Source organism: Eubalaena glacialis, chromosome 4, assembly GCF_028564815.1.
Source record: "Eubalaena glacialis isolate mEubGla1 chromosome 4, mEubGla1.1.hap2.+ XY, whole genome shotgun sequence".
Lineage (NCBI taxonomy): Eukaryota > Metazoa > Chordata > Mammalia > Artiodactyla > Balaenidae > Eubalaena > Eubalaena glacialis.
The window spans coordinates 65,250,886-65,278,586 of record NC_083719.1 but is presented as its reverse complement, the minus strand read 5'-3'; the positions used below and the strand labels follow the sequence as shown (position 1 = coordinate 65,278,586).

Genomic DNA, 27,701 nt, shown 5'->3' with positions numbered 1-27,701 from the left:
AACATACAAATAAACAATGAAAATTCTCCTTCCTCCCAAGATTTCAAGCTGTGAGATGGAGGTTACATTCTTCTACGTCTCACAATTAAATTATTATACTGCATTCCAGTTAAGGTAAAGAAAACGACAGAAATATTATACAATAGGTAATTAGTTGTCTTCTGATGTTCATTTTTCAGGTCTTGATGAAGCAAAATCCTCTGTTGAATAATTTTAAAGTTTCTTTAAATTCTATATATAATGCAAAATGGAACAACTTGTATATAGTAATTTATAATAGGCACTATAAATCATCCTTTGGCAGTGTTGGTAGCAGTTCTCCAATATCCACATGCAATACCACTACATCTCAAAACAATCCTTGCTACTAAGTCATAATACAGAATTTCAGAACCAGTTTTGTTTTCTAGTGTTGTCACGTAACCTTTGCAGGACTCTCTATCCCGCTTGCACAAAGATTTATTCTGAAACAGTGATGCTGCCTTAAGGATGCTCTGATAAAAATTAACACTATTCAATCCTTGGCTTCCATTATCCTATGTGATCCTCACAACCACCCTGTGAGGCAGGGGTTATTACCACGCCCTTCCCCAGGTGAGGTGTTTGAAGCTGAAAAACAGCTGTTGAAGTGGGGAAAGGAACATAAACTTTATGAAGCTGTTGAAGTGGGGAAAGGAACATAAACTTTATGAAGCACCTACCACTTTTTCAGCAACGGTCAGGTGCTTTCTTCCATGACATCATTTAATATAGAGTCCCCAATTCCCTACTTCCTGACTCCCTCAAATATTTGGAATCTGTGTTTACACATGAGGGATGTGAGGCTCAAAAAGGTTCAGTAACATGTTCAAAGTACACAGTTAAAGTGAGGAAAAGTAGGGATTTAAAACCAAATTTGCCCAACTCCAAAGCCCTTGCTCTTTCAACCACGCCACACCACCTGCTACCCAAAGCCCAAGGCAGCCCCATTATGCTACTCTCTGAATCCCTTCCACTGACATTAGCAATCATCAAGGATCTAAGTAACATTTTCTAAATGTGAGTCATGAGCTGTTAGGAGGTTCTGAAATCAACTGGTGGACTTCAGCATTTTTAAAAAAACAAAATAGAGCAGAATAGATTAATAGAGTAGGTAGATCAAAAAGAATAAGAATTGTTTCTCATGAACCTTGGTTTCAGGTATGTGTGTATGGAGTGTACTGGGTCCTGATGTAAAATGTATTTCCTAGTGTGGGTTTATATCAAAAAAGTCTGAAAGCCACTGGTCTCAGAGGATGCTCTCACTCAGACCTAGAGCATGGAAAGACTTATCAAGGGACTGGAAACTACTCAATGCTCAGCTCTGTTCATTTAAAATTAACATCAAGAAACACAAGACAGGAAGCCCCTTCTCAGACAAGGAAGAAAAAGGATTACCTAGAATCAGCATAGGAGGAGGATGCTGATTGTATAATTACATACCTCCTTCACAGCAGCTCCAGTCCGTCAAGTAGATGGTATGGTTTATTTTTTACAGCACTAATTATGTAATTAGCCATAACATTAAATCAGTTCCACCTGATTCAGTCTATCAGAGGTTTCCTGAAATATTCATTTGTTTATAATTTTTAAAAAAGAACGCTAAACTACCAATCATCTTATATGTAAAAGCTCCAGTGTGGAAGCTGGCAAACTTTTCTTGAAAAAGATCTTCTGTCAAATATGCCACTTTCGGTCCTTTGGGATAACTGGCGATTGAAATTTCATCTTAATATACCTTGGCGCTTCTACAAGCAACAGATTTCAGACAATACTTGGATATTTCCACTTATTTTATGTAAAGTTATTTTTCACCCTTAGGCACGTAAATACAGAAATAAACTTTAACAAATATTACTGGCCACTTCATTTAATAAGTACCATTTAATAAACAGACAAAAAAATTGATAATGACAAAATATTTATTCTAACATTGCTGACTTTTAGTAAGTTAACAGTATTTCAGAGAGAGGGGAATTTTAGACAGTTCCAATCCAGAAAAATCAAGATACAGGCTACATTAGTTTCTGGCATTAATATGCCAGGCACTGGGCTAGATGCTAAGGACACAGCGGGGATCGAAGTGATCTAACCAGGTCAGTGCTTAGAGTCTAGGAGCAAGGTTGAGAACCACTATTCCAGTCTGAAAATGTTTTGTTCTCTCCCTGTAAAAATAGTCCATCCACATTTTTAATAAAGACTCTTTAATAGGAGCATTTCAGGTACTAATGGAAGAAATATTGGGAGCTATATTGGTCCAGTTATATAAGTAGCAATCTACATGTATGACTGTCCTTAGTTCTAGGCAATAATTTTGTAGTAAAACAATATTCTATATAATAGTCTTTATCTGACACTTTAAAAAAATCCTGCCAAGTAGCTAATTTCATTCAAGCTAAAAAACAAAAAAAACCAATCTTTTAAACATCCAAAGATTGCAGTTTTCCATGATATTTCACATTTCCACTTCAACATTCAATTTCCTTAGACTTTTTGAGCCCTGCATAGAATATTATGCTGACGGGCATTTCTTTCACTCCAGAAAATATTTTTTAAATTAACCTTTTCAATTTAACTAAAGAGGACTTCCCTGGCAGTCCAGTGGTTAAGATTCCATGCTTCCAGGACTTCCCTGGTGGTCCAGTGGTTGAGAATCTGTCTTGCAATGCAGGGGACCCCTGATCAGGGAACTAAGATCCCACATGCTGCGGAGCAACTAAGCCCCCATGCCACAACTAGAGAGCCCACGTGCCACAACTAGAGAGCTGGCAGGCCACAACTACAGAGCCCACATGCTCTGGAGCCCACATGCCACAACAGAGAAGCCCGCACACCGCAATAAGGATCCTGCAAGCTGCAACGAAAGATCCCATGTGCCACAACTAAGACCTGACACAGCCAAAAATAATAATAATAATAAATAAATGAATAAATATTTAAAAAAATATATTATGTGCTTCCACTGCAGGGGGCACAGGTTCAATCCCTGGTCAGGGAACCAAGATCCTAAATGCTGTGAGGCGCAGCCAAAAGAAATAAAACAAAAACAAACAAACAAACAAAATTAACTAAGGAAGAAAAAGAATTTTAAATATAATTGATAAAATACTCTTGAAGACTCAAATATTTTAGATCCTATTTAATCTTTTGGGAGAGCAAATCTCATTGGAATATATTCCAACCAATGTATCCCTCTCCACACATGGAGTTTCCACTGACTTCAAACAAAACAAAGGGAGAGGAAGAAGTACTAAATAGTGGTTTCACTTTCATTTATTTTAGATTTGATTATAAAATCAAGATATCCTGCTCAGAAATTTTACATTTAAAAAGATCCACATAAAGATTGAAAGCTCCAATCAATCCATTCTTTCTTTTTTAAAGCTATATCATGGAAAACATCTCACACTCATTGTTTTTTGTAAATGGGAGAAATAATTAGAGCAATTAAAATAATACACTAAGTGTTCTTCCTCAGAAACAACTGGTTCCTGTTAGACCTTTACAACTGGACATAAGCATTCCACATTGAAAGTCAGATTTTCATACAGAAAATATCAGCTCAATATTCTCTCAAGTACACATCTGCTGCTAGAAATGATCATACTTTTGATTTTTAGAAAACCACCCCAATATTAGGACTATACATAAAGAAACCTTTGTGATATAACTCACTGCTGAGTTAAAATACAATGGCTATGTCAGGTGCCTTTACAAAGTCTTTTCTACTGGCTTGAAAAATAGAAAGAGAATTAGTTACCTATCTGGATTGATTCAACTTGATTTCTCTCAAAAAACAGATTCTCTCTTTGCTCTGCTAAGGCAGACAGAGCAGAGAGAATTTCAAAGGTAGGAGTAAACTTAAGAAGCCATTTAGACTCCCTCTTGCGAGAGCACCGGAATCACAACTAACTGCTGAACAATCATCGATAGGAAGACACTGGAACTCACCAAAAAAGATACCCCACATCCAAAGACAAAGGAGAAGCTGCAATGAGATGGTAGGAGGGGTGCAATCACAATAAAATCAAGTCACATAACAGCTGTGTGGGTGACTCACAAACTGGAGAACACTTATACCACAGAAGTCCACCCACAAGAGTGAAGGTTCTGAACCAACATCAGGCTTCCCAACCTGGGGGTCTGGCAATGGGAGGAGGAATTCCTAGAGAATCAGACTTTGAAGCCTAGCAGGATTTGATTGCAAGACTTCGACAGGACTGGGGGCAACAGAGACTCCACTCTTGGAGGACACACACAAAGTAGTGTGCACATGGGGACCTAGGGGAAGGAGCAGTGATCCCACAGGAGACTGAACCAGACCTACCTGTCAGTGTTGGAGGGTCTCCTGCAGAGGCGGGGGGGTGGCTGTGGCTCACTGTGGGGACAAGGACACTGGCAACAGTAGTTCTGGGAAGTACACCTTGGCGTGAGCCCTCCCAGAGTCTGCCATTAGCCCCAGAAAAGAGCCGGGTAGGCTCCAGTGCTGGGCCGCCTCAGGCCAAACAACCAACAGGGAGGGAACCCAGCCCCACCCATCAGCAGACAAGCAGATTAAAGTTTTACTGAGCTCTGCCCACCAGAGCAACACCCAGCTCTACCCACCACCAGTCCCTCCCATCAGGAAGCTTGCACAATTCTCTTAGATAGACTCCTCCACCAGAGGGCAGAGAGCAGAAGCAAGAAGAACTAAAATTCTGCAGCCTGTGGAAGGAAAACCACATCCACAGAAAGACAGACAAAATGAAAAGGCAGAGGACTTTGTACCAGATGAAGGAACAAGATAAAACCCCAGAAAAACAACTAAATGAAGTGGAAATAAGCAACCTTCCAGAAAAAGAATTCAGAATAATGATAGTGAGGATGATCCAGGACCTCAGAAAACAATGGAGGCAAAGATCGAAAAGATGCAAGAAATGTTTAACAAAGACCTAGAAGAATCAAAGAACACCTAGAAGAACAAACAAACAAAAGAACAAACAAACAAAGATGAACAATACAATAATTGAAATGAAAAATACACTAGAAGGAATCAGTAGCAGATAACTGAGGCAGAAGAACAGATAAGTGACCTGGCAGACAGAATGGTGGAATTCACTGCTGCGGAACAGAATAAAGAAAAAAGAATGAAACGAAATGAAGACAGCCCTAAGAGACCTCTGGGACAACATTAAACGCAACATGTGCATTATAGGGGTCCCAGAAGGAGAAGAGAGAGAGAAAGGACCCGAGAAAATATTTCAACAAATTAGAGTCGAAAACTTCCCTAACATGGGAAAGGAAATAGCCACTCAAGTCCAGGAAGTGCACAGCGTCCCAGGCAGGATAAACCTAAGGACAAACACACCGAGACACATAGTAATCAAATTGACAAAAATTAAAGACAAAGAAAAATTATTGAAAGCAACAAGGGAAAAACGACAAATAACATAAAAGGGAACTCCCATAAGGTTAACAGCTGATTTCTCAGCAGAAACTCTACAAGCCAGAAGGGAGTGGCATGATACATTTAAAGTGATGAAAGGGAAGAACCTACAACCAAGATTACTCTACCCGGCAAGGATCTCATTCAGACTCGATGGAGAAATCAAAAGCTTTACAGACAAGTAAAAGCTAAGAGAATTCAGCACCACCAAACCAGCTCTATAACAAATGCTAAAGGAACTTCTCTAAGTGGGAAACACAGGAGAAGAAAAGGACCTACACAAACAAACCCAAAACAGTTAAGAAAATGGTCAGAGGAACATACATATCGATAATTACCTTAAATGTGAATGGATTAAATGCTCCAACCAAAAGACAGATGCTTGCTGAATGGATACAAAAACAAGACCCATGTATATGCTGTCCACAAGAGACCCACTTCAGATCTAGGGACACATACAGACTGAAAGTGAGCAGATGGAAAAAGATATTCCATGCAAATGGGAATCAAACGAAAGCTGGAGTAGTAATACTCATATCAGATAAAATAGACTTTAAAATAAAGAATGTTACAAGAGACAAGAAAGGACACTACATAATGATCAAGGGATCAATCCAAGAAGAAGATATAACAATTATAAATATATCTGCACCCAACACAGGAGCACCTCAATACATAAGGCAACTACTAACAGCTATAAAAGAGGAAATTGACAGTGACACGATAACAGTGGGGGATTTTTTTTTAACACCTCACTTACACCAATGGACAGATCATCTAGACAGAAAATTAATAAGGAAATACAACCTTTAAATGACACAATAGACAAGATAGATTTAATTGATATTTATAGGACATTCCATCCAAAAACAGCAGATTACACTTTCTTCTCAAGGGCAGATGGAACATTCTCCAGGATAAATCACATCTTGGGCCACAAATCAAGCTTTGGTAAATTTAAGAAAATTGAAATCATATCAAGTATCTTTTCTGACCACAACGCTATGAGATTAGAAATCAATTACAGGGAAAAAAATGTAAAAAACACAAACACATGGAGGCTAAACAACATGCTACTAAATAACCAAGAGATCACTGAAGAAATCAAAGAAGAAATCAGAAAATACCTAGAGACAAATTACAACAAAAACATGACGATCCAAAACCTATAGGATGCGGCAAAAGCAGTTCTAAGAGGGAAGTTTATAGCAATACAAGCTTACTTCAAGAAACAAGAAAAATCTCAAATAAACAATCTAACCTTACACCTAAAGGAACTAGAGAAAAGAAGAACAAAAACAGCCCAAAGTTAGTAGAAGGAAAGAAATCATAAAGATCAGAGCAGAAATAAATGAAATAGAAACAAAGAAAACAATAGCAAAGATCAATAAAACTAAAAGCTGGTTCTTCGAGAAGATAAACAAAATCGATAAACCTTTAGCCACACTCATCAAGAAAAAGAGGGAGAGGACTCAAATCAGTAAAATTAGAAATGAAAAAGGAGAAGTTACAACGGACACCGCAGAAATAAAAAGCATCCTAGGAGACTACTACAAGCAACTCAATGCAATAAAATGGACAACCTGGAAGAAATGGACAAATTCTTAGAAATGTATGATCTTCCAAGACTGAACCAGGAAGAAACAGAAAATATGAACAGACCAATCAAAAGTAATGAAATTGAAACTGTGATTTAAAATCTTCCAACAAACGGAAGTCCAGGATCAGATGGCTTCACAGGTGAATTCTATCAAACATTTACAGAAGAGCTAACACCCATCCTTCTCAAACTCTTCCAAAAAATTGCAGACGAAGGAACACTCCCAAACTCATTCTATGAGGCCACCATCACCCTGATACCAAAACCAGACAAAAATACTACAAAAAAAGAAAATTACAGAGCAATATCACTGATTAATATAGATGCAAAGATCCTCAACAAAATACTAGCAAACAGAATCCAACAACACATTAAAAGGATCATACACCATGACCAAGTGGGATTTATCCCAGGGATGCAAGGATTCTTCGATATACACAAATCAATCAATGTGATACACCATATTAACAAATTGAAGAAGAAAAACCACATGATCATCTCAATAGATGCAGAAAAAGCTTTTGACAAAATTCAACACACATTTATGATAAAAACTCTCCAGAAAGTGGGCATAGAGGGAACCTAACTCAACATAATAAAGGTCATATACAACAAACCCACAGCAAACATCATTCTCAATGGTGAAAAACTGAAAGTATTTCCTCTAAGATCAGGAACAAGACAAGGATGTCCACTCTCACCACTATTATTCAACATAGTTTTGGAAGTCCTAGCCACAGCAATCAGAGAAGAAAAAGAAATAAAAGGAGTACAAATTGGAAAAGAAGTAAAACTGTCACTGTTTGCAGATGACATGATACTATACATAGAGAATCCTAAAGATGCCACCAGAAAACTACTAGAGCTAATCAATGAATTTGGTAAAGTTGCAGGTTACAAAATTAATGCACAGAAATCTCTTGCATTCCTATACACTAACAACGAAAGATCAGAAAGAGAAATTAAGGAAACAATCCCATTCACCACTGCAACATAAAAGAATAAAATACCTCGAAATAAACCTACCTAAGGAGGTAAAAGACCTGTACTCAGCAAACTATAAGACACTGATGAAAGAAATCAAAGATGACACAAACAGATGGAGAGATATACCCTGTTCTTGGATTGGAAGAATCAATATTGTGAAAATGACTATACTACCCAAAGCAATCTACAGATTCAATGCAATCCCTATCAAATTACCAGTGGCATTTTTTACAGAACTAGAACAAAAAAATCTTAAAATTTGCATGGGGACACAAAAGACCCTGAATAGCCAAAGGAGTCTTGAGGGAAAAAAACGGAGCTGGAGGAATCAGACTCCCTGACTTCAGACTATACTACAAAGCTATAGTAATCAAGACAATATGGTACTGGCACAAAAACAGAAATATAGATCAATGGAACAGGCTAGAAAGCCCAGAGATAAACCCACGCACCTATGGTCAACTAATCTATGACAAAGGAGGCAAGGATACACAATGGAGAAAAGACAGTCTCTTCAATAAGTGGTGCTTGGAAAACTGGACAGCTACACGTAAAAGAATGAAATTAGAACACTCCCTAACACCATACACAAAAATAAACTCAAAATGGATTTGAGACCTAAATGTAAGGCCAGACACTATAAAATTCTTAGAGGAAAATATAGGAAAAACACTCCTTGGCATAAATCACCAAGATCTTTTTTGATTTACCTCCTAGAGTAATGGAAATAAAAACAAAAATACACAAATGGGACCTAATGAAACTTCAAAGCTTTTGCAAAGCAAACTACAAAGAAGACAAAAAGACAACCCTCAGAATGGGAGAAAATATTTGCAAATGAAACAACAGACAAAGGATTAATCTCCAAAATACATAAACAGCTCATGCAGCTCAATATTAAAAAAACAAACAACCCAATCAAAAATGGGCAGAAGACCTAAATAGACATTTCCCCAAAGAAGACATACAGATGGCCAAGAAGCACAGGAAAAGCTGCTCAACATCACTAATTATTAGAGAAATGCAAATCAAACCTACAATGAGCTATCACCTCACACCAGTTAGAATGGGAATCATCAGAAAATCTACAAACAACAAATGCTGGAGAGGGTGTGGAGAAAAAGGAACCCTCCTACACTGTTCGTGGGAATGTAAATTGATACAGCCACTATGGAGAACAGTATGGAGGTTCCTTAAAAAAACTAAAAATAGAATTACCATATGGCCCAGCAATCCCACTACTGGGCATATACCCAGAGAAAACCATGATTCAAAAAGACACATGCACCCCAATGTTCACTGCAGCAGTATTTACAATAGCCAGGTCATGGAAGCAACCTAAATGCCCATCGACAGATGAATGGATAAAGAAGTTGTGGTATATATATACAATGGAATATTACTCAGCCATAAAAAGGAACGAAATTGGGTCATTTGTAGAGATGTGCATGGATCTAGAGACTGTCATACAGAGTGAAGTAAGTCAGAAAGAGAAAAAAAAATATCGTATATTAATGCATATATGTGGAACCTAGAAAAATGGTACAGATGAACCGGTTTGCAGGGCAGAAATGGAGACACAGATGTAGAGAACAAACGTATGGACACCAAGGGGGAAAAGTGGTGGGGGTGGGGGTGGTGGTGGGATGAATTGGGAGATTGGGATTGACATATATACACTAATATGTATAAAATAGATAACTAATAAGAACCTGCTGTATGACAAATAAATAAAATTAAAAAACTAAAAAAAAAAAAAAGAAAGAAGCCGATTAGGTTATAGGTTCTCACTACACCTAATACCCTCTCTGAGTTTTGCAAAGTGATATTACTCAGGTACCAAGAGCCTAGAGAAGAAAGAAGATTCGGGAGAATATGGAGCATGTCCCTGCCTCTATATAAGACTTCTTGGTTTTCACAGCCAAATGCTAAGTTGCTTTAAGACCCCCTAAGATTTTATTAGGTAATTCAAATAATTTTAGTGCCACATCTCTATATGTGGTTTCTGATGAGTTCTATGAGTAAGTAAACACACACTTCTGTCATACAGTAGTTAAAGAAATATAGTTTGTGTAATAAATACTATATCTAGTGCAATAACCCACAATTTTATTAGAACTGAAAATCCTAATCAGACCTGACTAGTTTTCAGAATATCCTATACTATCCACTCTCAAACACCACAGTACTCTGTGGCATATATTTACACTCTAAATTAAACAAAATTAAAATTTACTTTGCCTTTGAACATTTTCATAATACCTCAAGAAAAACACAAAAATGGTATTGTGGGATTGGGGTCTGCTGTATTAATAGTTATTTACTTTAAAAATCCACTTATCTATCAGCATTAGATTCATTAAATCAATAAATAAATACTGACTGACTATTACAGGTACTTTTATTTGCATCTACACACATTAAATATAACAGACTTTCTGGTATGTTAGCATTGCTTTAATAATTACATTTTCAAATACTAGTGGTAATCATGCTTATTACTCATCATTCACATTTATCAACATGTCTATACTTCAGTCTAAAAATAGCAGTTGCTTTACAGAGAAATTGTTAACACTGAGAACAGTAGCTTGTCATTTATCCATTATATATTAAAAAAAAACCCCACAATATTCTGACATATGAGTCTATTTCAGACATACAAAATAGAACTCATCCTAGAAGCCACTTAATAAAATCCTTAGGGCAAATGTGTATATTTGAAGACCTGGTTACATCAGAAGATCATCAATCTCTGAATATGTTCTTTTGGCAATTGAGATCATCTCCTGTTACTGATTCTCAGCTTTACGCTTCAGGGAATTTATGATAGGTTGTTTTTTTGTTCAGGGCTCCCTATAATATTCTACCTGCCCTGGACTAAGGAAAGTCCCAGTTAGTGGACTACAAGGCCCTAGGACAAAAATCCCTTTTTCCAGTAGCATACTATTACTATTTTTATGAATCTATCATTTTCATAGTTTTAAAAAATTTAATCTGAAGGTGTAACCTCAGGCTTTAAAGTAATGAAGATAGTAAATGAATAAATAAAATATTCTCAATACCCATCTCTGATACCTCATCAAAAGGAAGAAATGGAACTTCAGACAGAAGAATCCAAACTTCAATAATATAAAAAAATCACTGACCAACCTAAAATAAATATTTATGGGTATCTAAATTGAATGAATCAAAGGGCAAAATCTGGGCCATCTCTATTCTATGAAAATGATTCAGAATTTCATAAATGAAGAAGTTAGAGATAAAAATAAAATGCAAAGCAATGTCAGACAAAAGCTAGTTCTACAGGAAGGACTTTCAGGCATTTCCCTCTTCTAGGCATTCATTAATAATTTTTACTACTCATTACTAACAATCAATATCCATGTTGAATATTCATCTCATTGTTTCCTTTTATTTAGAGTGGTTTAATGTTAAACATGATAAAAAAAAACTTACACCTTGTTTCTTCATTCTAGTCATTGTAGTCTTTATTGGCCAGTGAGTTAATTTAGAACCTTACAAAATATATTTTATTTACTTATTTATTTTTGGCTGCGTTGGGTCTTTGTTGCTGCACGCGGGCTTTTCTCCAGTTGTGAGTGGGGGCTACTCTTCATTGAGGTACGCAGGCTTCTCATTGCGGTAGCTTCTCTTGTTGTGGAGCACAGGCTCTAGGCGCGCGGGCTCAGTAGTTGTGGCTCGCGGGCTCTAGAACGCAGGCTCAGTAGCTGTGGCGCACGGGCTTAGCTGCTACGTGGCATGTGGGATCTTCCGGGAACAGGGCTCGAAACCGTGTCCCCTGCATTGGCAGGCGGGTTCTCAACCACTGTGCCACCAGGGAAGCCCACAAAATATTTTTAAAGTTTCGTAGTTATTTTGCAATAATATTCACATGAGTTTTAAAGGTTAATAATGACTAATTTTCCTCAAAAAATTGTCTAACATGAATATAGAGCCTTTGCTCCCACTTCCATTCTCAAACTATTGTTTTATTTATATAAATAAGGCTTTGATAAGACTTTCCACAATAAGCTCATATTTGTTAAAGCATTTAACATGTTAAATCATGTTTTTCACTAGTGTTAAATGATATCTTAATTTCTCTAAGAAAAGTCTTCAGTTAAATCCAAAAAGTCCTAAGTTGATAAAGTGAAGTATTAGCACCAACATCCATTTACAGAAATTAGTGTTTCGGACTTCCCTGGTGTCGCAGTGATTAAGAATCCGCCTGCCAATGCAGGAGACACGGGTTTGAGCCGTGGTCGGGGAAGATTCCACATGCCGCGGAGTAACAAAGCCCGTGCGCCACAACTACTTAGCCTGCATGCCACAACTACTGAAGCCCGTGCGCCTAGAGCCTGTACTCCGCAACGAGAAGCCATTGCAGTGAGAAGCCCGTGCACCACAACAAAGAGTAGCCCCTGCTCGCCACAACTAGAGAAAGCCCGTGTGCAGCAACGGAGACCTAACACAGCCATAAATAAATAAATAAATAAATAAATAAATAAATAAATAAATAAATAAATAAATAAATAAATAAAAATTTTTAAAGAAAGAAATTAGTGTTACATATAATAAGATATTCAAGAACCAGTGTTGATTATGTTGGCTACTGTTGAAAATATTCACTTACATTTATAAGATTTTAAATTGAGGCAATGAATTTCTCTTGGTCACTGGTAAAGAAAAGATCTTGTTCAAAAATTGCCACAGTCTTCTTATTTCACAAACTCAGAAATGTCACAAGCAAATCATATAAACTACTCTCAACAATAAATGTCTTATCTAATGATTAACCTATAAGAACTCCTGTTCCCCAAAACCAGAACTAAGATACCCCAATATATTTAGTAGATTTCTGAATATCATCTCACTCTTTTAAGTATCATTTTAAATTATATTTTAAATATTCAAAAAAGACATAGTTTATGATTTTCACAAATTACTTCACTTATATATTCCATTATATTTCACTTTGATTTTTAAAATCCTGTTTATTAAAGGATTAAACTCACAGGCATAAAAATCATGAATCCAGATACCCTTCCACAGTCAAGACTGCCGGTTCTGGTTAGAACAAAGAAGTGAGTTGACTTCCCACTTCATACATGGCCAATTTTTAAAAAAATCTTTTTAAAGCAACTATTAGTAGAGGCATTCTTTCAAATAAATAGGAAATGTGATATACAGATATGGATCAGGCTTTAAATTCTAAAGAGAATTCAGAGGTCCCCTGGCTCAGTCTTCTACACAATGCAGGACTCCTTTCTATAATATTAGAGGCTAGGTTATAAACTGGTGGCCTAAGGACCATTTGAAGCCCATACACATAGTCTATTTGGCCTGCACAGTTTGTTTGTTTTTCAATTAAACCCACCTGGAGCTGCATTTCTACTGCCCCTTTGGATGAGCCATTCCCTCTCCACTTCTCCACAGCTCCCACCACTTCCCATCACCCCACTTCACTCACTCATCATCTGCCTGGTGCTTTAAGCATCTGAACATTTCCATCAGTGACCACTGTTCTGGAGAAATGGTTATCTACTCTGTGGCTGAACATCTCCATGAAAGGGAAGGGAACTCACAACTTTGCAAGTTGACCAATTTCACTGTAGGCAACTCTAAACAGTAGAGAGACTTGTCTAGAATAATTTCCAGACACAAACTAATTCTATTCTCAGAAACAAAATGAGTCTACTCTGTCTTCCACAGGAAAGCCTTCTAGATATCTTAAGACAACTAACCTCCCCAGGTCTTCAGAGCTCCCAAATAGTCCTCATAATAATATATTTTCAAGCCCACCCATGGCATGCTTCTTTGAATGGATAAGCCCTGCTTATGATTTATTTTCAACTATTATTTATGGATTCATTCATTATGCATTCTAGCTACCAATGTTGCTCTTCACATGTAATAATGTAATATTTCCTTTAGATCAGTGATTTTTAAACTTTCTGGTCTCAATACTCCTTTATACTTTTAAAATTCATTGAGGATTCCAATGAACTTTTGTTTGAGAGTTATGTGTATGGATATTTACTATATTAGAAATTAAAATTGAATTTTTAAAAAAATTTGTTAATTCACTTTAAAAATACATAGTAATATAATAGCAAATTTCTATGAAAAATAAAGGTTTTCCAAAATAACATAAATGAGTAAGTAAAGCAGTATTGTTTTACATTTTGCAAATATTTTTAATGTCTGACTCAATTAAAGACAGCTGGATTCCTATAACTATTTCTGCATTCATTCTGTTGCAATATCACACATAGGTAGCCTCTGGAAAACTCGGGGAGAATGGAAGTAAAAAATGTAAATAATATTTTAATATTGTTAAATAGTTTTGACCTTGTGGACCCCTTGAAAGGGTCTCTTTCAGGGACCCTCCATGGGTCCCCAGACAATATTTGGAATCCATTTATAAATGCTTTCATTAGTGTAGCTTAGGTTCCAGTTATTTTCTCTAGCATCCATGGCATTCTTTTCACTTATCTTGAGCTTATGGGCAACTAAAATCACTCGCTCTTTCTCAAACAAATTGCTGTCATGTCAATGCAGACCTTATACATAAATTTCCCTACAGATGCCATTTTGTTGGCTTCAGGTTACCCTTTGGTAGTAGACGCTGTTGGTGCCCTACCCAGGTCTCCTTAAGGCTGGTGTAATTGTTGGCTGATAACACACAGCAGCCCCCTTCTCTGAAGAATTTCTCAGTAATACTGGAGCCATCTTGCTTGGGAAGCTATGTCTATCTCTACGTCAGTCAATGACTGACTGACAAACCAATAACTTACAGAGTACAAAAGGTCAGCCTCAAGGACACAAAGTAGGACTAATTCTGGGTATCTGTGCTCCAGAGCTTCAAGGAGATCAGACTAAAGTTAGTCTCTAGTGAGACCACAATCTTCCTTAGCTTTTATCCCTTGTTCTGTCCTGCTTCTGGCACTCTTTTTCTCCTAAGAACACATCCCTAATAAGTCATTTTAACAGGAATCTCCATATCAGGCTCAACCTAAGACATTTTTTATCTCATCAAGATTACTGCAATATCAACTCTACCATACATCATATTAGCTAACCATCTCAGCTGTACACCATCTCAAATATGCTAAGAATTCTATTATAAAGTACTGCAGTGGTTCTCAAAGTGTGGTGGTCCCTGTACCAGCAGCATCAGCATAACATGGGAACTTGTTAGAATTGCAAATTCTCAGGCCCCAGTCCAAACCTACTGAATCACAAACTCCATCACAGAGATGTGCTGTAAGTAACTAATCCACTACTGTTGAACATTTTAGTTTCTATATTTCCTATTATAAATAACGGTAAAATGAATATACTTGCATGTAAAACTTTGTGTACATTTCTGATTATTTTATAAGTATTTGTCTGCAATTTACTTTGATGTAAAAGTACTGCATCAAAAAAGAAGATGTATTGATAGATGAATCAGGGATGGATATGTAATACAGCAAGCACAGCAAAATGTTAATGGCAGAATCCAGGTGATGAGTACATGGATGTTCACTGCAAAATTCTTTCAACTTTTTCATATGTGTTTGAAATTTGCTGGGAAATGTTGAAAATGAAAAATGTTGAAAAAATATATTTCATGAAGCTAAATTCCTAGAATTGGAATAGACTGTTCATAGTATGTGCACATCTTCAAACTTTGTAAAGTTAAAACATCAACCAGAAAGTGTCAGTTCCCTCACACACTGTCAACACCACTTTTTAGTGCTTTTCAAATGTCTGACAACTTGTTAGGCAAAAACTAGTAATTTATCTTTTAAATCATCATCTCCATGTGCATTTTTTAAAGCTAATATATAATGAACTGAAAAGCTTCCTAACATGCTTGGCTTCAGATAGGATGTTGGTTATTTGAACCAGGAAACAGTAATCAAGATTTGAACACCTACTCGGGGGCACTTACCTTATTACCAAGCACAATACCCTCAAGAATAACTTGCAAACTAAATTGTACAGGCGAGAGTTACTTCCAGGCCAGCATCGTACACAGGCAGAGGGGGTTAGTGCTGGACTGCCCAAGGGGACTGATTTAACAGGTCCTAAGAAAGGACTCTTCCTTCACAAAAAAGTCTCCTTTCCCATTTTACCAGGATACTCAGAATTCTAAGCATTAGAGTTCTTTCTTTATGTTGAAGCAATTAGATTCCCACCGATTCAATTTTAAAATTCAAGTATTTTACTTCAATATGGGTACCACATAATTATGGTGCATCCATAGGATGGAATGCAATGGAGCTATTAAAAAAGAACTATGGATATCTACATCTACTGACATGGAAAGATGTCCATGCTATGCTTGTTCATTGCAGAACACAAGTATGTATGTGTGTGTATGACAGAAATATGTATAAGGATACTTATTAAATATTAATAGTGGTTACCTCCAGTTGAAGGATATATGGGAGTTTTTTTACTCTTTTAATATATTTCTCTATTGTTTATTTTTACGATAGATATATAAAAAATTTTATTAACAATAAAGGCTATTTGCTATTTGATAAAAAGAAAATTGAAAATATCCCAGAAAACCATTAAACCATTATTAGCACCTTATTAAATTTTAATTTAGCAAGATTTTCAAGTCAAGGTTAAAGTTGCCTAAGGAATGAGACCCAGATCTAGCATATTTTAAAGGACATAGGAGAAAAATTAAAGGCAGACTAGGTAAAGAAATCTCCATCCATGTATTAAGCAGCTGAGGTATAGGCCTGTATTATCCTGGGGGGATTTCACTGGGAAAAAATCAACAGGCAACGGAAGGCATCTGTGGTCTTTAGATGCAAGAGAAACCAAAAGGGTGAAGGCTTACTACAATCTGTATAGACCCGGAGTGAATCTTAACTTTACCACAGTTCCTGCTCTCAGTATTATAGAAAATAACCTCCTACAAATGATGTTCACTTCTCCCCCTACAGCAGGTCCAGGATCTGATGGCAGTTAATTTTTAAAATATATTATTTATCAGATTTAAATTTTTACTTTATACTTTACAAAGACTGAAAAGGAAAACATGACGTGTTAAATCACTCACCTCCATGGGAAGACATGTTTGTACACGGGCAGATGTTCCTCGATGTGACACTGCAGTCCCATTTTTAATTTGAAACTGTGTTTTGCACATGTAGCCGTCAGAACAGTCCTGTGTTCCATCACCAAACAATACATAAGAAAATGCCAATTATTGTAAGAACTCATCATTCTAATATCTACAGCATCTCATAAGTTCCAAACCGAGCAATGAAAAACTAAGTATATTAAATGAGATAATATGGATAAAGAAACTCATCCAATACCCCTGTACATAGTAGGTACTCAATAAATAGAAATTTTAATCCCCTACTTTTCACACCTATTAATGATGTTTCCTCTTCTCTTAGATTAAATCCCTTTTATTCCCCAGGCATTTCAAAGCATAGAATTCATAGAACACAATGGGTTGGCAGCTGTTTAAAAATATCTAAACTTATAGAAATATCTTGTCACATAATTAATACTGATGTTCATGGCATGTACAGAAATAGAAATTTTAGGAGGACATGCATCTTGAAGCTAGAAGGGACTCTCTATTTCAATTTCTTGTTCAAGGGAAGATCTCCATTAAAAGGTCCCAAGAGGTAATCGTTCAGCACCTTCCTAAGCACTTCCAGGAACCTGCACTTCACTCCCTTACATGACTACCACCTCCATTTTGGCATATGACACATTCTTCATGGAGAAAGTTTAGTTCTACATTGCACTAAAATACCTCCCTTTAACCTTAATTCACTGGTTCTAGTTCTGCCCTCTGGAGTCTAAACTCTTTTCCACAGAGCCATTATTCAAAGAGTTGAAGACAATTAACCACCATTTTCAAATGTTTGCTGTAAGATATGATTTCCAAGCCCTTCACCAATTGCATTTCTCTCCTGTTTTTTATACTTGCTGTTAAATACACTAATGGATGATGTTCATCTAATTGTGGTCAGTTTCATTTTTTTTAAGGCAAAACTTGTTTGAACTTAATGAAGTCGTGTAAAAATGTAATAACTCGTCATGCACAAACATACTCACATATCAATGAATATTATTAATTCTCCACCAAAATGTCACACTAACATTCATATTTTAACAGAATTAAAATAATTATAATTAAGAAAAACATGGTTACTTAATCTGACGTAGTAAAAGAAAAAATACAAAATAGCATCCAAACTAAAAAATTCATAATTCACTTAAATACTTTTACTAAGATTCAAATATCCAGTTTTTAACTATAAAATAAGACAACTTTAGAGTGTTTATGAGCTATTTAATATTGAGTATTTTTTAAAATTTGTGTCATGACAACTATGTAAGAGCATTTGATATTAGGTAACTATCCTGGGTTGAATTGTATCCTCCCAAATTTCATGCCCACCGGGAACTTTGTTTGTGACCTTATTTGGAAATAGGGTCTGTGCAGATGTAATCAAGTTAAGATGAGATCATACTGGAATAGACTAGACCCTAAATCCAATATGACTGGTGTAGTTATAAGAAGAGGGAAATTTGGCTACAGAGACAGACACATGGGAGAAGGTCATGGGAAGAAAGAGGCAAAGATTGGAGTGGTGCATCTACAGGCCAAAGAATGCCAAGGGATTGCCATCAACTACCCAGAGGCTAGAAAAGGCACAGGAAGATTCTTCTCTAGAGACTTTGGAGGGAGCATGGCCCTGCTGACACCCTGATTTCCAACTTCCAACTTCCAGAACTGTGAGAGAATAAATTTCTGTGTTTTAAGCCACCCAGTTTGTGGTACATGTTATGGCAGCCCTAGGAAACTAATACAGAAACTATATTTTCCGAGAAATCTGGTGGCACCTTTATAATACCTCCCAGTTAGTTAGGCTGTCATCCTGCCAGGACTCACACAGGGGCCGCCCTGCTGTTTGGTCATGATCAACACTAGTTCTGATTGACTGCAGCCAACTCATTCAGACTGGTTGATGCCACTACCATAGGTTGTTAAATATTTTGAATATCCTTCCTGCCTGTAAAGTAAGCTATTAGGCATCGAATACTATCATCTTTTATTATTTCACTAAGGTTCTACATTTTGTAGATGGAATTATTGTTTTAAATTCTAGTGAAAGCTATTCTCTTTTCTACTAGATTTGAACCAGAAAGATAAAACCCTGGCAGTGCTGGCAGCCATCGTGTGATTAAATGGAGCCTGAGAATAAAGCCAATGCAGAGGAAAGCAAGGCCATAATATGCAGAGACCAGATCCTGATTACACTATTTATACCAACCATACCTGAAGCTAGCTTTACCCTCAAATTTTTCAATTACATGGACCCCAAAAGTCCCTTCTTTGCTTCACCCAACTTAAGTTGGATTTTCTGTCACTTGTAACCAAAATAATCTTTTTATAAAGTGACCTATATTGCATTTACTAGTTTAAAACGAGATTTTCTACTGTATTGTATTATCACTCTCATTATGATAATCAATACCTGATTATATAAAAGATTTACCAAATACAATAAAACCATAATAGTATGTGTTTCTGAGAAAAAGTACTCACAGTCTGCAATTTAAAAATAATCTAGCGACTTTGTAGCCAGCAACTTTGCTAAGTTTGTTTATAGACTATTTTTGATTTTATAATTATAATATTTGTATCATCTATTAATAAAGATGGTTTCACTTCTTTTCCAAAAAAAAAATTTTTTAAATAAAAACAGTCTAGCAACAGAGAAAAAAAATCATAGGATGTTCAGAGAAAAGTTAGAGCTAAACTGTACTGAGTATAATTCATCAAATGAGGAAAAATGTTCTATTTCATATTTTCTATACCTGAGTGCTGGTCATACAACCTCTTCCTAAGGGAAGCTACAATTTAGTAAAACTCTAATTACAATGCAAAATACACCTCCTTTGACATCAAAGAGGTAAGTCAGAAATTCCTGTACACCTATGTTATAAAATCTAAATAAATTATCTGGTATCTTTTAAGATAGAGATGTTATTTTCAGTATTACTTATAACTTAAGCGATTTAAATCTCTGTTTTAGGCAATTTCTGATACTATTTATTAGGGTCTATAGGGAGGTGCAAAAGGGTTTTTGACTCAGCCTATATTTGGTCATGGTGATTTTCTTTTCAGTATCAATCTCTTAATAGTCAAGATTAGCCTTGAAAAATTAAATACAGAAAAAGGAGAGTTTTGTAGCATTTCAAACATTTACTTCCACAGAAGTAGGCCTTTCTCCCACATCATTTTAACTTAAGGCAGAAAATGTTTTATTCTTCGTTGTTGAAGGATGCTTTTTTAGAGACAACAAACATAAAGGTATGAAAATTGCCCTCTGAACTGGCACTACAGTCAATCAAGGCCAGTAAACAAAGTTGAACTCAAACCTCCCCCTGAAAATTTCAGTGGACGTTCTGCTCTAGCTTCCCTGCATTCTTTTCGTACTTACAATTTAACATTAACCTCCTTTACTTTTTTAACATTGATTAGTTTTACTTCCTCCAGTTGATCCTAAGATCAGGGCCTAGGCCCCATCCCTGGAGAAAGAAAGGCTGCAAAGGGAAGCCAGGGTCCTTACTGTAGAATCTAGACTGTCCTCCACATAAAAACCTCATCCCCACAGAGTCTGAAAACACCCCAGACCTGCACGGGAGGAGGTGGAACAAAAGGAACCTTACAGCTTACCCAGTTCAACCCTCCTGCTTTAGCGATAAGAAGGCGAAGGACTGAAGCAATCTTAAGAGACTTGTCTTACAGCTAATTAGGGGCAGAGCTAGAAGTAGAAGGCAAGCCTCTTGGCCTGTGTTCTTTCTACTACACTAAGCAAGTTCTGCCAGAGAGCGGGATCATGGCAGAAAGATCTTTACTGATGCTCGCGGACTGGTATACGTCAGGCTCTACACATGGAATAACAAGCTCAAGCCACTCAAAGTGTGGTCTGGGGACCAGCAGCCTCAGGGTCACCTGGGAGCTTGTTAGACATGCAGAATCCCAAGCCCCACTTTAGACCTTCTGAATTGGAATCTGTATTTAACAGGATCCCAGGTGATTTGTGTGCACATTTGGAAGCACTGAGGCAGGGAGCACTGCAATCCCTGTGGGACAGCAAACTGACTGCATTAAACAGTGGTTCTCAACCCTAGTTGCATATCTGAATCACCTGAGGAGTTTTCAAAATGCTGTTGCTAGGGTCCACCCTCCGACTGGTGAAGTGAGAATCTTCCCAGTAGCCTCTAACGAAAAGCCAGGGTAGAGAACCACTGCACTAAATTCACTGGAGTCCCCTTCTGAACTCTGAGAACAGAGCCAACCACAGACTCTGCAGCTGCCTCAGCAGAAAAGGCCACAAACAGCTCCCAACTTTCAGGAATTCCAGGGCTCACTCGGAGCACTCCATATACTAAACTTGCCTCTGTGGATGCTCATCTTGGAGCTTCGACTGTGCTGAGACTGCTTTTTATATGGTCTTCACTACCACCTCAAACCCTACTCTCTGGCAACTTGCCCAGCCTTGACCTGGCATCTGTAACAGCCAGTAATCTCATAACTTAAAACCTTCCCATGTCCAACTACACTTCTGCCATCAGGACTCCCTGCTGCCCACTGCCACAAAGCAGGTTGCTCCACATTGTCACTGTAGAAGAGAAACTAATAGGAAATGCAGGTGCTGTATGCAACCCAGACACCACTAATAAAAAGAGAACACTTCCTCACAGTCAAAACTCCTCAGGTCATCTACATGGAATGCCCTTCACCTTATGCCAAAACAAGGAATAAAGATTTAAATGAGGAAAACAATACCATAAATGTGTTCAATGAAAACACTGGAAGATTAGAAACTCTTTTATCTATTTATTTTTATTTTTTTATTCTTTATTTTTGGCTGCGAGGCTTGCAGCATCTTATTTCCCCGACCAGGGATCAAACCCGTGCCCCCTGCAGTGGAAGCACAGAGTCTTAACCACTGGACTACCAAGGAATTCCCTAAAAGCTTTTAAAGGATATTTAAAAAGTAAATAAAAATATTGAAGTCATGTAAAATAATGATAAATTCTACTGCATGGAAAAAATTCTTAACACCATAAAGTCAAAAGGCAAATATTAAAATGTGAAAAAAAGATCTGTAGCTCAAATCATAGAAAAGGACTAATTTTGTCAATATATAAATAGCTTTAATTTCCTCAGTATATTAATAGTTCTCACAAACCAATAAGAAAAAGATGAACAGCCCAATAGAAAAATAAGCAAACGATATAAATAGACAGTTCACTAAACAGGAAGTATACGTGGATTTTAATCATATAAAAATATGTTCAGGGCTTCCCTGGTGGCGCAGTGGTTGAGAATCTGCCTGCCAATGCAGGGGACACGGGTTCGAGCCCTGGTCTGGGAAGATCCCACGTGCCGCGGAGCGGCTGGGCCCGTGAGCCACAATTACTGAGCCTGCGCGTCTGGAGCCTGTGCTCCGCAACAAGAGAGGCCGCAATAGTGAGAGGCCCACGCACCACGATGAAGAGTGGCCCCCGCTTGCCACAACTAGAGAAAGCCCTCGCACAGAAACGAAGACCCAACACAGCCATAAATAAATAAATAAATAAACAAATACTTTAAAAAAAAAAAAAGTTCAATGTTACCCATAAGAAAAATGCAAATTAAAACTATGTGATACCATTTTTTACCTATCAGATTGGCAAAGATCAGAAAGCGTGAAATACACTCTGTAGACAAAGATGTGGATAAAACAGGCAGGCGCTCTCATACACTGCCAAGGGCAGGGTAGTTTAAATTAGTATAACCTCCCTGTAGAGCAAGTTGACAATAACTATCTAAACTTAAAACGCACATACCTTCCATCCAGAAATGCTACTTCCAGGAATTTATCGTACAGATACAATTGCACATGTAGAAAGTAAAATTCATGCAATGATATGTATTAAAGTATTGTTTTAATAGCACAATATTGGAAATAACCTAAATGCCCATAGGTGAGGATTGGTTAAATAAATTATAGTATATCTAAATAATAGAATGCTATGCAGTCATAAAAAAGTGACTATAAGTATTTATATGGAATAATAACCAAAATAGATCATTAAGTTAAAAATATGCAGAACAGCATGTATATATGTATATTATCCTACCATTTGCTTAAATATAAACGCATATCCTTGTGTACATTGAAGATATCTGAAAGGACACCCAAGACACTCTTATGAGTAATGACCTCTGAGGTTTGGGTAAGGAGGGTGGGAAGGTTAGGAAGGAAACTTACTTTTTTAGTGTACAAACCCTTTTGTGCCTATATATAAAAAACACTTCATGTTAAACAAATACTTCATTGATTGCCTTTTGAACATATGCCTCCAGGCCAGCACAATGCTGCAATGGATTCGAACTTGAACTTCTCAGGAGAAAATGTTCTGGAGGCCTTATAGAACCCTAGAAAGACAACCAAGTTTTCTAGTGTAGTACTGACTGCATACTAAGGATTTCCTGACAGAACATGTTTAGGTCTGCTTTCCTACAAGCTGTCAAAAGCTATGCCACCCAGATAGTTATGTTATGCCTGCTGGAATCCAGCTACCCAAATAACTATGGGGCTCTTGTAGCTGAATTTTAATAAGCTTTTAACAATCTACTCTAGAAAAACACTGCTGTCTAAAAAATTAGGTGGTTACCTAAGAGCCTCAGCCCTGCTTTGGAATAAAGGATTGCATATAGGATGTAAACTCAAGTTAACTGCCCATAATGATCAGCTGCAGGAAGGGCTTGTCAAGGCCACTGGGGAGGAATTAAGACAAAAGGAAGTTTCTAGGTCACTGCTGACACTGAACAAACAACAGGACCTTCAAGGCCAATGGAACCCTGAGGAACAGGCCAAACCTAAGCCACAGACCTCAAGTGGTTGTTCTTTCCTTCTGTAAGAGATCAAACCAATACTACCAGTAACTGCCCAGAGCTAATTAATCTTGGGGTCAAAAAAAAAAAAAAAAAAGAAAAACTGCTGCTGAAAACCAAAGCTTACACTGGGTAAGTCAGACACTAAACTAATATCTGTTCATTTTTTTAAAAGCCTGAAAGTTATATGGTGTATGAAGGTAACTGTTAAGGATTTAGAGATCCTCCAGAACACAATTTTGAATATATTAAAATGTCTCCTCGTGGCCCAATCCCCACCCAATCTCACTAACCGATACTGCTACACCTTCCCAATATGTGTGCGGATGTTGACCATGGCTGACTCTGATGCCTCTGAGTCAGTATCAAGAGTGACCAGATCCAGTCAAAGTGATTCATGGGTAACTGCCAGCTTTTGACTCAGGCAAAAATTCAAAAGACCAAAAACTCAAGAAACCAAAAACCCAAAAGTAAAAGTAGGTATATAACATATTTCACCTTTGAAAAAGACCTTGGTCTTCTCCTTGGTCTTGTAGTATTTTGGAGTTTATTAAACATGACACAGCCATTTATTGAATAGTCCACCAATACCTTCACCATACTTTCTGGGGGAGAGGGTTGGAGATACACCTCAGATAATAATAAATTCCAGCTGAGGGAGCTGAGGCTGTCCTTCTGGGAAAGAATTAAATCTTCTTCTGGATGTGTGGTCGCATCCAATAGAGGCCCATACCCCCTTGCTTCAGCATTTGCACAACATAACCCGTTATGATTATTGCCTTTATCTGTGTGACCTAAGGTGTGAATGACTACTGAACACATTGGTTCACTAGCTGGGAATTAAACCACAAAACATGGTGACCATTGGTCCTTGATTGGAGGTTCTCTGGCTCTGCCCAGTTTAAAAGAGCTTTTTCTTAGCATGGTCATGGTATGAAACTAAAAGAGAATCTGTGGGATTTTAACTTGAAATATTCTCTCCAAGGCAGCCGTGTGTCAGAGGGTTATACTGCCTTCTCTTACAATACTTAGTTCAGCAGTTACTCTTGTTTACATTAGCATACTCATTACAGACTCTTATTAGGTTTAAAGTTCTAATCAACCTATAAACAAAGCACAGAGGACTAATTATAGTTACTGAACAGAATCTAAATATTATAAATCTTGATGATGTAAAAATAATAATATAATTAATTTAAAAATCAGAAGGAGGAACAGAAAGGAATGTGGGATATAGTATAAGTACTCTAAATTCCTCATCTATCACAGCAGGAATCAATAGTTACTATCCAAAAATGAAAAATCAGGAGTTAAAAGTATTGATATATTGTTAAAGGTTACAGGGATCACTGTGAGAATAACTGAGTTATTCTTCACCAATAGGGGTTCCTTTAAACAAATTTAAATCATCCATATGATGGAATACTATGTAGCTATCAGTAATAATGAGATAGCTCTACATATGCTCACAAAGAAAGATGTCCATTATGTACTGTTAGGTGGAAAAAGTAAGTTACAAAACAATGATCCCACTTCCGTAAATATGTTATAAACGTACATATATTTACATGTGCATAGAAAACAAACTACAGAATTGAGTCAAAGGAGAGGGAAGGAAATATTTTCATCTGTATTTTATATATCTATATATTATTAGAATTTTTACAATGATCATGTATTGTTTTTCCTTGTAAAAGTTATTTAATTAAATATAAAAATCCAATCCATGAAAGAAAAATGTAATACTGTGCTTTCCTTCCACTCTCTGCAATCAGTAATACTCTAAGCACCATAAAATGTTCTTGCATACAATATTAACTTTTATTTTCTCTCCTTTTTAAACTTACCCTCTAGTTGCTAAGCCAAAATAAGGCCAATACTTCTTTCCTAGGTCACTACCTAATTATGGTATACCTTCACTTTGCTTCTCAAGTGGACATTGTTTTACACCACTTAGGGCCTTCAATTTTCAATTCCATTCAATAAAGACATATTGAGAACCCCAGCACTGTGCTCATTTTAGTTAGTTTTCCTACAATAGTCCTACTCCCTTTCCCTGACAGGACTCTTAGACTTACCCTATCAAGTCCCTCTGCTTTTTACCTCTAACCCCTTCCGACTTCCTAGATGAGCAGTAGAACACACTGCTCTCCCCCTCCCCAAAGGCAGGTCAAAGCACAGCAAGTACCTGCTGTATAAAAAAATAAATTAAATAAAATTCAAAAATTCAAAAAAAAAAAAAAAGCACAGCAAGTGCAGTGACCCCAGGGAATAAAGAGCAGAAGAAAATCAGCCACTTGTCAGCCCAGAAAAGGAGGTTACTGGACCAATTTGATGACCTTACTGGGGAGAGGGGGCGGGGATGAGCACACACGCATATCTGTTGATGTGTACTTGCACAGCCTGCTTATTTCATGCAAATTTTTAAAAAATGGTTATAGTTTAAATAATGCTAAATCCCTTCTCTTTCTTGGAGCCAAAGCATCAAAAGTAAGTTTAGATCACATTGGTTCTATTTTCTTTATTAACACTTTCAACAGATATCTCTACATTGTTGTTTCACTATTAAGCATTTTTGTGGAATTTCATTCTCTTTTCCCTCTTTCACCTTTTTTTTTTTGTTGTATAAATTTATTTATTTTTGGCTGTGTTGGGTCTTCGTTTCTGTGCAAGGGCTTTCTCTAGTTGTGGCAAGCGGGGGCCACTCTTCATCGCGGTGCGCGGGCCTCTCTCACTATCGCGGCCTCTCTTGTTGCAGAGCACAGGCTCCAGACGCGCAGGCTCAGTAGTTGTGGCTCACGGGCCCAGTTGCTCCGCGGCATGTGGGATCTTCCCAGACCAGGGCTCGAACCCGTGTCCCTTGCATTGGCAGGCAGATTCCCAACCACTGCGCCACCAGGGAAGCCCCCCTCTTTCACCTTTTAATAATTTTTTTTCAGGTTTTCCAAATTGCCCATTTTGATTTTTCAACTTTCAGTTCATAAATGTGGGACCTCCATGTGTACCCTCATACTTTTTATTATATTAAACAATTTGGTTCTGCTTCCAAGAGCATTCCTGCTTATTTGTGCCCAAGGATTGGCCAACAAAGTCTATAACTGATTGGAGGGGAGATGGGGGCCTGCTGTAGAAAAAATTTTTTTTCTCTCTTTGTTTCTACTTTCAATTTAAGTTTGTAGAGATTTTACCATATTTTGTTTGCTCTAGATGAAATGTTCTCAAAGGTTTATCACTGCTTTTCTAATATCATAGATAAAATAAGAAAACAAAGATGACCCAAGTTCTGACCTTCTCCATCTTGATTTCTAAATTTAAAGTTACTCCAAATCTTATTCCTCTCATAAATAATATTTTTATAAAATTACCTGTTATAAGGGAATTATTCAAGAAAATTAAGGGGGCTTCCCTGGTGGCACAGTGGTTGAGAATCTGCCTGCCAATGCAGGGCACACGGGTTCGAGCCCTGGTCTGGGAAGATCCCACATGCCGCGGAGCAGCTGGGCCCGTGAGCCACAATTACTGAGCCTGCGCGTCTGGAGCCTGTGCTCCGCAACAAGAGAGGCCGCGACAGTGAGAGGCCCGCGCACCGCGATGAAGAGTGGCCCCCACTCGCCGCAACTAGAGAAAGCCCTCGCACAGAAACGAAGACCCAACACAGCCAAAAATAAATATAAAAAATAAAAAATAAAAAATAAAAAAAAAAGAAAATTAAGAGTATTAAAGTAATTTTGTACTTA

General features: G+C 37.2%; 1 protein-coding gene across 4 annotated transcripts in view; it reads right to left on the bottom strand.

Annotated features, from left to right (window-relative positions):
• Positions 1-27,701, bottom strand: part of ATG10 (autophagy related 10) — a 229,622-nt gene that overhangs the window by 154,418 nt on the left and 47,503 nt on the right. For all 4 annotated transcript variants that reach the window (XR_009700818.1, XM_061189412.1, XM_061189411.1 and 1 more), the window contains exon 3: positions 17,101-17,208. Coding sequence is in view for 3 of the 4 variants with exons in the window: in XM_061189412.1 (XP_061045395.1) it covers positions 17,101-17,208 (108 nt within the window). In the remaining variant the exon portion in view is untranslated. The remainder of the gene's footprint in view (positions 1-17,100; positions 17,209-27,701) is intronic.